The 12,036-nt window shown below is 37.7% G+C and overlaps 2 protein-coding genes across 2 annotated transcripts in view; both read left to right on the top strand.

Annotated features, from left to right (window-relative positions):
- Positions 1-5,522, top strand: part of LOC107714425 (ELL-associated factor 1) — a 9,410-nt gene extending 3,888 nt beyond the window's left edge. The window contains exons 5-7 of the mRNA XM_016520256.1: positions 766-932; positions 3,459-3,653; positions 5,197-5,522. Coding sequence (XP_016375742.1) covers positions 766-932; positions 3,459-3,653; positions 5,197-5,246 — 412 coding nt within the window. The 3' untranslated portion in view covers positions 5,247-5,522. The remainder of the gene's footprint in view (positions 1-765; positions 933-3,458; positions 3,654-5,196) is intronic.
- Positions 5,523-8,220: 2,698 nt separating this feature from the next.
- bbs9 (Bardet-Biedl syndrome 9) overlaps positions 8,221-12,036 on the top strand; it is a 119,922-nt gene continuing 116,106 nt past the window's right edge. Inside the window, exons 1-2 of the mRNA XM_016520246.1 lie at positions 8,221-8,327; positions 10,630-10,742. Coding sequence (XP_016375732.1) covers positions 10,631-10,742 — 112 coding nt within the window. The 5' untranslated portion in view covers positions 8,221-8,327; position 10,630. The remainder of the gene's footprint in view (positions 8,328-10,629; positions 10,743-12,036) is intronic.

Here is a 12,036-nt window from a genome sequence, read left to right as displayed (position 1 = left end):
GTGACGCTAATCTGCTGTGATTGGTCGATTGTTCTCATTTTCATTTCATCTCGCCTGTAATGCCTGATAAAGCAGCGTTTGTGAGCGCAGTGCTGCTTTGTGTACAGCTGTTATTGGGGAAACTGCTATTTTTACAGCTCCAAAAGCGGCACCTAGTGGCAAAGAATGAATTTGCATTTTCATTCAGACCAACACGAAAAGATCAACAAGTGAGCGGGCAATATGCTAATGTTTCATGTTGACGTCAACATGAAACGGCTTGGGATTCGTTTTAAACACGACTCGTTTCAATGATTCAGAGTCGACTCTTTCTTTTGAGAGACAATGACTTTATACACGGTGCACTTTCAGATTTAAAACTTTGCAGGATGTTTTAATTCACTTAGAGCTGTTACACACTGAATGAAAGGTAATTTTCAAAAATCCATAATAGGGGCACTTTAAAGGAGAAAACCTGTGCTGTATGTGCTTATAAACGCTAGTGCATGTAATATTACCTATTCATTCAAAAGATACATAAAAGTTTTTCTACATGAGACATGGAATATTACCGTTAACATCACATGCCACCACTAGTATTACGCAGACCATAGTTTGAGGACCACTGAGCTATACAGTTTAATGTGAATGTGAGCGTGTGTGCAAACAGACAGAACTCCTCCACATCTGCTCTGACTGGTTAAACTTGTCACATTGTGCTGTATTTTCACTTTCACTGTCAGTCGTCAGTGTGTGATGTTGAAGATGTGCGTTTGTGTTGGTCAGAGTTGAGGGCAGCAGTAAGATCCAGGCTCGTATAGAGCAGCAGTCAGTGAGAGCTAACCAGCTGACGGCACAGTTCCGCACCCCTATCAAGCCCGGAGCGGGGGCTAAGACCTCACCAACCAAAGACAACCCTTCACCTGAGCCTCAGCTGGATGACATCAAACGAGGTTAGACCGCATGCTTGCGATTATACACTTATAGGCAGTTATACATTCAGTTATCAATTTTAAAAAAATTTCTAGTTTAATACATGAAGACATATTATGAGCATAACAATCTGTGCATACCACGAGTGCTCTGATGACTTGAGAGATGTTTTCTGTGGGAATATTTAAACAGTTATGTATGTCCTGTATTTCTGTCAACTGAACCAGCAATTCCAATCATTTGTGAATTTATCATTCTTTTGAGTCTGTTTTTTCTTTTCGCTGAATGTTTGCAAAAAGGTCTGAATTGAGCTGCATTCGTTCAGACCGCTCACTCTGAATCATCTGAAGTCAGTAAAACACCAGAGACCAAATAGCCCTGTTTTTCCCCCTATGTGCTGAATGTCTTTGACAGTGTTGAAACAGTAGGCTACATTTGTTCTGCTGTACTGTTGCTCTGATTGTTTGGGCTGAAGAATCAATTCTTAACTGCATAATTGGCTACAGAGTTTAATTATCAACATGATGATATATTGATCTTTGAATTTTGTAGTGTTGTTTGTGATGAAAAAAGCCTCCTCTGTGCATACCACCAGATAAAATCCTGCAGGCGTTCATGAGTGAAAAGAGGGGGGCTTGCTTGAGCCCCTGCCCCTTTAATAGCCGATGCTAAAGTGCCCTTTCGGTCTGAACTGTGTGCCCTGGACCGCGATTTCTACAGAGGGGGACCCCCCCAGACCGAGATGGGATACTGAATGCTTCATGAATTAATTTTTGTCATAGACATCACCCAACCTTTTACACATTATAGGAGAAGAATAGTTGTGCCTCATACAGTGAAGAAAAACATATTTGTTTTATGATAAGAAGAAACTGTCACGGCGCGGTACAGAAAACACAGGGGTCTGTGTCCAAATGCAGGTTTATTTGACTGCAGGGGAAAACAAAGTCAAAACCAAAACAGAAAACACAAACAGAGCTAAGACTCTGACACACAGGCTCAGAACAGAAACGGAATCTGACACAATACGGCCACGTAGAGCTTGCATCAGTCACGTAACAACAATTAATAATCCAAACAATTATTAATAAACAGCTGTGTGTGAGTGAGTGTGTGCACAGGTGTGTGGAGTCAAGGTGCACCGCCGCCTCGGGGGAACTGAGAGCGGACACCGCCGCCTCGGGGGAACTGAGAGCGGACACCGCCACCTCGGGGGAACTGCGACTGGACACCGCCGCCTCTGGAGCCTCGTGAGCGGGCACCGCCGACTCGGGAGGATCGTGAGCGGGCGCCGCCGCTTCGAGAACATCGTGAGCGGGCTCCGCCGCCTCGGGAGGATCGTGAGCGGGCACTGCCACTTCGAAAACATCATGAGCGGGCCCCACCGCCTGGCTCGCACCGACCTCAGCGGAGGTTCCTGCATGCTGCGTACCAGCCCGCGATGCTCCAGGAACGGGCGTGAGGTACTGTGTGCAGCAGACGAGGTCTCTGATGCCCCTGGGATGGCCGCTTAATAATCCACCCAGAGAGGCGTGGGGAAGGCGTATAAATAGCCCTCAGGATGGGCAACAGCTGTGTGTGAGTGAGTGTGTGCACAGGTGTGTGGAGTCAAGGTAACGGATTCCGGGAGGATGGGAAGTGGCGACCTCTGGTGGTGAGAGGGAGAACACCAGACGCCAGACCCTGACAGAAACTTACAACAATGGCAACAACAACAAAAGCTCATTTTAACAGGAAACTGAAGAAATAGATAAAACATTGCTTTTTGATAGAAAAATTTCATATTCAATTTAAGAATGCAAATATTTGGATTCTGTAAAACTCAATATTGAAGAACTTTGTTACTAAAAAATAATCATTTGGCCATGTATACAAAGTTTTGAAAAGTTAGGTTATTTAGATAATTCAAAATGCTTTGTAAGTAATGTATTAGTATGAATTAAAGTTGGATACATAGTTTATCTTGATTCAAAAAATTAGATTCTACTACCCCATTAAATTTTTGAGTTATTATCAAAAATATTAAATTATTTTTTTGAACTTTACCGTCCAGCTGTGGCCTGTGTGTGTATTCATGCATGAATTGTATGTGCGTTTTGGGACAATCTCACCAAGTTTTGGGTATCTGCAATTTACAGTCTCATGTGACTTTACACTGATATTTAAGATTTTGTAACATTTTCAGCTTTACTTTTTAACCAACAAAAATATTATTTAATATGAATATAATCAATGTTTGGTACTTTTTCCTTAAATGAAAAAACAAAAAAACAGTGTGATACCATCTTTTAAATTCTTATAAATATGTTTTAGGGATTTGTGACCCTATATATGTTTTATTTTCTTTAAATATGTTACTTCATTGTGTTTACTCTTCATTGTTTTACATATGTTTTAAATTCAAAAATTGATTTGCAGGGTTAAATATTTGTGTGCCTGTGCCCTAGCAGGAATACAGTTGTGCTGTGTTTGATTTAGTTGTAAAATAAATAGCATTATATTACTGTTTTTTGGGGGTAAATCTTTCTGGTTTGCTCTCGTCTCAGAGCTGCGGGCCGAGGTGGATGTGATTGAGCAGATGAGCAGCAGCAGTTCGTCAGACTCTGGCAGTTGTTCTGGCAGTGGTGATGACAGCTCCTGCAATGACGGAGAACAGGAAACTCATCTCTCACCCAGCATGGACAACATGGCCAACGGAATGAACAAATCACAAGGCAGCAATCAGCTGATGAACACACTCCGTAAGAGCATTCAGTCATTTTATTCACTGCTACAGCCATAGACAAGTATTTCTCATCAGCAAAAAACAAAAACACACAGTAGAATAACACAAAGACAGACATCTGATATGACATAGAACACTGACAAATTTGGTGGTCAACTTTTTTACATTTTAGGGTACATTTACATAACAACGATGTACTAAAAATGAAAAAAAAAAAGTTTTCACATACAGACAACAACATTGTCAAAATGATCCCCATTCACACAGATCTACGAAAACTACTAAAAACACTGTATTATGCATTCCGGGCCAGTAGTTTGCAATGTAAAAAAACCACTATGCGCATATAGACTGAACATGTAATACGCATGCGCATGACGTCACCGTTTTCACAAATTCATGTTTTTGTAGTTTACACAGAGATGGTAACCTTATTGTTTTCTAAAACTTGCACTTTGAAATAGTCAATAATTATTAAAAAATAATTATTGACATTTTTTATAACCTTTTTTAAAACCGAGCAATAGACAGTGAATGGCTTGGTTTGGGTTTTAACCTAATCAAGATCTTCTCCGCATTGAGCTTCTATATTTCTATAATATTTTGAATGCATAATGCAGCAACTGCGCGTTTCGTGGGCTAGACTAACAAAACATTAAAATGCAACGTCACTTACAGTACATCATCACCGCATCTCGCGCACCACTGATGACTCTCCCTGACGCACTCTTAACATTCGATTGTACCATTTTTGCATTCAAATGCAAATGTTTATTTTAAATTCGACTAATATTCATTTTTTTATTCACAATCTCCTCATCACAGGCAGGCACAGCACTCAATTCAGCATGTGTTCATGTTTTCACTCATAGCACGTGCCTATATCATGTGCTATATCTAACTATTTGTATATCGTTACCGATGAAGGTGTACCGTCGATAAATATCGATACCGTTTTATCGCCCAGGCCTACTTTGAAACCCTTTTCAAAAGTTTGCATTTCATAATGCTGTTTTCATGTAAATGAACGGCCAAAACAAATCAAAAGTTTTTCATTTTTAGTTGACAATGGTGTCGCATAAATGGCCCCTAAAGGCCCGTTCACACCAAGCAAGATAACGATAAAGATTTAGTTCTAAAAATCATTCTCAATATTAAAGAATAGCAGTCCACAGCTATAACAATAAAGGCACAGAGAAACGATATTGTTGGAATCACTTTCAGAACGATTTTTTTTCAGCTGATGAACAATAAAAACATTGACAGCCAATCAGAATCAATCCTGCTATAACAAGCTCGAGAATTTAAAGCAGCAGACGATATTGTTCGCTGGTGTGGATGCTAATATCGTTATCTTTATAGTTATCTTTAAAGTTATCGTTCTTGGTGTGAACGTAGTTTAATACTGGAGAGGTACTGTTAATAAAGTCTTATTTCAACTTTTTTCGTTATATGTTAGTTTTAAAACTGGCTGGGACATTAAAGTGCCTGTGTTTAAAGGAACACCTTACTCTGTTTTTTATGGTAAATTGTTTTGTTGTTGTCTTTTTTTCTTTCAGGAAATGATCTTCAGCTAAGTGAATCTGGCAGTGACAGTGACATCGACTGACCTCCTAGCTGATGTTCAGCACTTACAAACATAGATTGTGTTTCTCTGCGTTACGTGCTTTCATAGATGATATCAGTCTTTTTGCAGTGGTTTCATAGATATCAGTGCTTTTGCAGTTTTATCTTGAGCTTTTAATGGCTTCATGTTAACATGGAGATATCATAGAAAGTGTTGAAGAATGTAAAATAATTTTAATAGATTTTATTTTTATTGCAAAGGGAAATGTTTGAACAGATATTGTTGTTTAAATCATTAAAATTGAATATTGTACCTTTGGTTGTTGAGTATTTTTATGAAGCTAAAAATCATAAGTCAACATGGCTTGTTTATTGCACCTTTCCCCTCGTGTTCAGTGTTACATAAACCAAATTAATTGCATGATCTTTATTCTGACTGCTTTTCACATTGCCTATGAAGTTCAGCCAAAATGTTTTACACAGTTTAGAATTCAGTGGCACCCGGCAAGTACAAATGATTTTGTCGCATTTTTTTTGTGACACAAGGGTCACAACCCCTCACGTAAAACATTTTAAAATACTCACTGTCAATACTCAGTGTCTCAAAATATGTGTATGTGGTTATCTATAAAAGTGTATACTGCTGGTTTAACCAAAAATTGTTTTATTGCACTGTACACATTAATGTTGTAACTTGCATCTGTAATGTAAGATAAAAGTCAAAAACAAACTGTCAGTGGGTCTGAGTAATTATTATCTACTTTACAAATATCATCAATGCTTTATCTTTTTTTGTAAAGTAGTATTGGTCATTGATAAAAAAATGCATGCTGAAGTTACCTCCATGTAAAAATCGCTCATGTTGCTTCCTATTGAAGTGGCTGGACTGGACTGGCTGAAAATTCACAAAACAATGGTAAATGTGATGGGACCTAGCTCTTTGAAAATGTTTTATTCATTACTGTAAACACATTTTGTTGTGTAATTAATTTGAGAGAATGAGATCAATTCGAAATTGAGAGATGACTGTGGAGTATTTTTTGTCGTAACTGACAACAGGCCAGATGCTGTTGACTGAACTTGTATTAAACCAGTTATTACATTCTCCGTGGTTATGTAATTCAGATCTGCATTATCATACAGAAAGGAGAAAAAAAACAAAAAACATTTAAAGGCTGGCCAAGACACAGTTACCCTCAATATGCCTTGTCTTTTACCATTTGATGAATTGGTTGCAAAATCATGATTTTGTGCAATCCTGTTTTTCTGTTTTTGTATGATCTACTCATGCCTCTCTAAGGGTTAGGTTTAGGGATGGACCATCATGGTGACGTTTTACCTGCAATTTGCATATACAAAATTGCAAAATATAACAATATTTGTCACAAATTCTCATACATTCACTTCTACTGGTAGGGTCAGTGGACACCCATAGAGCAGACGTTCCTGGAGTACCCCCATGCTGCACATTTTGCATGTCTCCTTAATCAAATAGAAAATCAAAGGCCATGAAATGGGTATGTCATACAAAGAAATGCAAAATGTGCAGTGTTGGGGAGGCTCCAGGAACATTATTGGGAACCACTGCCACAGAGAACAGGTCTCAGCAGAGATGCCAGGTGAAGACCAACCACCTGATTTTGCACAGCAGCAGATTGGCCTAATGTTGTTGGTATAAGATCGCAGAAGAGGTTGATAATAATATGTTCCGTATCGATGTTTTATTTATTTTTTGCTACAGTTTCCCCAGTACACTGTATTCTATCCAGAATGAGGGTCGCAAATCAACACCAGCTTGGGGCAAAAATGGCACTAAAATGAACGTGCCCCCTAAATTTAAGATAAAGGCATGTGAAACTGAAATGTGTCATGATTAAACTGAGATGTTGAGATGTTGAGATGTGAAATCACTTACATTTCAAAGAATGATAATGTAGTAATTTCTTAAACAGATACACAACAAATAGGGGAAAAAAAACATGAGATTGTCATACAAATAACATAAAGTCCTAGTGTGTTTTGCTTGACTATTTCTCAAATCCAGAAGTAGAAGTCAATAAAATGTTTCATTTCCTTAAATAATGAAAAAATTAGGCTTTCCCTTGGCCCATTTCTGTTTATGCATATGGAATTTCCCATAATCAAACAAAGATGAACAATTAAAGCCATATTTTGTGATAATCTCTGTCTATCAACATAAAAAAAAAAAAGTCAATCCAAAACATTCTGCTATAAACGCAGTTAAAATAATAATAATAATAATGGGACAACACTTTCCATTTCCAATCCACAATAGTCACATTTGGTGTCTATATCAGTACAAAGCCTTAAAAAGAACACAAAGTATTTAAAAATGTACTACATCCATGCATATTTCCACACAATGCACTGAAATTTTGATTTCCAAAATGTCTTTAAAGAAATTGAGTTATATCCTTTCAGTAAATTGAGTAATTATTCCATCTCCTGTCTGTAATATTAACTCCTTGCCTGGACATTACATTACAGTAGATTTGCTCATGTTGCGTCACAATTCTTTTTACGCGCTGTCGAGCATTAACGAATCACACACCTTTCTGTTGAGTTTATCAATGCAATGTCCAATCAGAGGCGTCTTGATTCGTCACTGCGCGAGAACAACGGAGATGTTCAGTGCGCGCGACTAAATTCTTCTGGATTAGCTAATTCCCTTATCATCATAAACAACAAAGTGCAGAAATGATTTAAGTAATAGATTTATTTTACAGTGTAAACAGCTTCCCTGATTATAACGGGAGTTTTTGCGAAAGTACATAGCTCCTATCAATAACTCATAACTCTTTGCTAGCTTTCTTTATATATTTTATTCCCACTTTTAGTTTTTCATGCTACTAAATAACCGGTGTGAATTCACAAACTGTTTTTCGGTTGACAGAATATGACTTGCTCTTCCCCCCACCGAAGAATCTGGGGAGCGAGGAGGATCCGGGACTTTTATTTTGATAACACGCTGTCACGTTACACAGTTCTGGCTTCAGCGTTGGTGTCAGTGCCATGACAACAGCAGGTCGAGCGTGAGAAGCTGAGATGGCTTGAGCTGTCTTGTTTTACCACACATTACTGGAGAAAATATCACTGCATCCAGGTAGAACATAATAACTTTATATATTTAACCTGTACCAATACGAACAGCGTCACTTTGTACGAAATGATAATGAGAGTGGGGCAGTTTGTACAAGCAAGCGCAAAGAACAAACAAAGCTGAGTAACGTTAGCAGATTTAGTAGAACATTGTGTCATTCACTGGAAATATGATTTATTATCCCATTACCTGGTCTCTTACTTTGCACGTATGTAAAGGCTCTCATGTCGTATGAAATCGATAGACTGTTAACAGGTTGCTCTGGTGCTCTCTGATTTTGAGAGAACCCAGTGTGCTTTAAAATTAATAACGTTACTGTATATTAACTAACGTTAGATGTTATAGTCATTGTTTAATTCGGTATTTGTTTTTCTGTAGACCCTCTTGTTAAAAGTCATATTGTTACTATTTATATATTGGACTAATCCTTTATGAGAACTTTATAGCTCTATTAGAGAGATATCCATCATATGTTCTTTAAATAACGCTCGTCAGTATTTTTTTGTGCTGAAACATTTGATATATTATGTCAATGCACAGAAATCTGTCCATCTTATTGAACCGGTCTACTTCCTTGCGTTTCCTGTTCTCTGTGTCTCTCTGGTGTGTGGATTAACTCTGTTAAGCAGTTAGGAAAGCTGCTTGAGCTGCAGCCAATGAAATCTGCAGTCATGTGACCCATCTGTCATGTTCTACACTCAGTTGTATGTCAGGCAGTCAGGCAGACCCAGTGGTTCAGTCAGCATCAAAGACCATGTGCACAGAAGTGACCACTTGCAGACAAAGACAGGGAATGATTTGATCTGGTCTTAGTGGAGGGGTCTTTATGCTTGCATAAAATACACAAGTATAATGAGATCCGGCAGAATTTATTCTGCAGCGGTTGCTCTTCTATTTGAATATCTGTGTATTAAGTCCACAAATATGTAAAATCATTAGGTATAATAATGTATTTCAGCTGCATGTCCTAAGATTTGCCTTTACTAAGCTTTGTGCACTTAAAAATGCACCTGATGGGAATGAAAAAAAAAATTATAAAGTATATTTATATAAGTATATAGGCCTATAAAGTAATGTTTAGTTCTAAATTGTCTATTCTTTTCTATTGCCTATGTATTATATAGATAACTCTAAATACCCCCAGAGCGAATTTGACAGCCTTGATTATAACATACCCAGGTCTCCAACAAACACTGATACATTTTTTTTGTAATAGTTGCTAATATTCTAAGGAGTAGCTGTTATGCTGAAATCTATCCAAGAGCAAGTTGCTAAAATATCCACAAACTCACAAAAGAGCCTTAAAGGAATATAAAAAAATGAATACTTTCTCACCCTCAGGCCAGAAATTTGTAGCATTACATCACATGCTCACCAATAGATCCTCTGCAGTGAATGGGTGCCATCAGAACGAGAGTTCAATTTCAGTTAAAATACATCTTTTTGCTAAAGTCCTATATCCATATGCACAGAACAAGCACAGTTTACAAGCGAAAACAGTTGTAATCTGCTGGTGGACAACAGGGGATGCACCTTCTCTACCGGGTGGGAAGCATTGTTATTGATTATAGACTCGTATTTTGACCAAAAGCAATGGTTTAAAGTTAAAATGCCTTAATGATGGATTGTGTTTCTTTACAAACATGCTGCTTTTCGCTTGACTAGAGTCATGTGAATTACTTGTGGATTATTGTGATGTTTTTTTTTATCAGCTGTTTGGACTCTCATTCTGATGGCACCCATTCGCTGCTGAGAACCCATTGGTGAGCAAGTGATATGATACTAAATTTCTCCAAGCCATAAGCCAAGTTATGTTCAGTGAATCATAAAGCATGGGAAGCTTGTATCGTAACAGTCAAGTCAGGTGGTGGAAGTTAAAAATGGCTCAAAACTGTACAGGACCTTAAACGTGCAGTTCATGCTTGAAAGCCTACAAATGTCACTGAAGCAGCTCTGCAAGAAAAAGTGGGCTAAAATTCTTCCAAAGTGTGTAAAACCCATAAACGCCTACAGGAAATTGTTTGGTTGTGATTATTGATGCTGGTGGGGTATGTCCAGTTATTAATTCAGTCACTGTTTCAACACAGGGGCACTGGATATAATTATTTCTTTAATGCTTCTGGTTCACTTTCATGCATGCGTGCGTTTTTGTTAAAGATCTGATGACATGCCGTGTAAAAATGTGCAAAAATGCAGAAAATCAGACATGGGTCAAACACTTTTTCACAGCACTCAAGGATTTGAAGGAGTTTGGCAGATGTTTGGTTCTAATATGTAATTAAATGACACTCTTATCTCTTTACAGGATGTCTTTATTTAAGGCTCGTGATTGGTGGGCTTCAGTGCTGGGTGAGGGTGAGGAGTTTGACCAGGGGTGTCTGTGTGTTGGGGATGTGGATAACAGTGGAAGTGGATATGGTGAGTTAAAGTACTTAATACACGGCTCTTTTAAGTAGTTGATTAGGATTGGGGTGCGTTTCCCAAAAGCATCGACATCTTCAGCCAACTATTTTCACAAGTTTTGTTGTTACCAACATAGTTCATTGATTGGTTAACGTGATTAAAAATGGCTTTCTTTTGTTCATGTAAATAAACTAGAATAATACGACATTATTTGTGATCTTGAAGTGATTCATTTTGCAGAAGTTATTACTTCACCACGTGGGCATGACTTCATTAATGACAGTCCAATATTGTTTAATCAGCATGGCTCAAACTAGTACAGAGATGTGCTACGAATTTGGGAAACAGTCATGACTCACAACTTTTAAAACTGTTTTATGGAGTTTTTGTCTACTGAGAGATTTATTTATTTTTGTTAAAGGGGTCATATGATGCGTTTTCCATTCTCTTTGGAGTGTTACAAGCTGTTCGCTCTCATGAAAATAAAACGCTCCTGTAGGCTATTTTTAATCATTATCTTGTTTTCATTTTGGCAGAGGCTACTTACACTAATTCCGCCTACCAACGTGTGGTAGTGTTACACAACACTACAAAAAGACTTTGACTAACTGTCAGCTTCAGTGGCGCAGATGGTAGAGCACAAAACAGTTATTTTTTGACGCGACGGACCCGAGTTCGATTCCGCCTTCTGCCGAGCTCGTTCTTCTCCCTTTTCACATCCCGTATCACATCGGAAAGGCATATATTTTCAATAAAAATGAAGGAAATTATCGAAAAGTGGAAAATAATTATAATTTACACTCAATACGTTATTATTGTAGCCTATACTGTTTTATAATGTAGCCTACTACAATAATGAGGTGCAGATATTGGCCACTATTTGCACTAAGTAGTACGAACAGCATCAAACTACTATTACTGCAAGAAAATACTCCTATTATTAAATAGTGTAAATAGAATCTATTGCTAAGAAAATATGCTATTTTCACTTAGTGTAAATAGAATTCATTGTATTCAAATAGCCCCTGCCAAAATCAAATTCTAAACTATCAGCCATTTCAACTGGAAGATGAAGGCTGTGATATTAATTTTATCCACTAGAGAGAGCCACAGGATAAGGAATCTTCTAAGCCTTTTTCAGTTTTATTGAAAATAAATGCAATAAATGTGTATAACCGTAGTGTAGCGACAGTAGTTTCATATTATTAGTGTGCATAGAAATATGTGAAATGCTTGTAGAAAGCAGTCTTCTGTGGTAGAAGTGATGGTTCTACCATACTTGTAACAAGGATTAGAATTTACAGTTTTA

This window comes from Sinocyclocheilus rhinocerous, unplaced genomic scaffold (genome assembly GCF_001515625.1).
Source record: "Sinocyclocheilus rhinocerous isolate Xijiao unplaced genomic scaffold, SAMN03320098_v1.1 scaffold839, whole genome shotgun sequence".
NCBI lineage: Eukaryota > Metazoa > Chordata > Actinopteri > Cypriniformes > Cyprinidae > Sinocyclocheilus > Sinocyclocheilus rhinocerous.
This window is presented reverse-complemented; position numbering and strand designations above follow the sequence as displayed.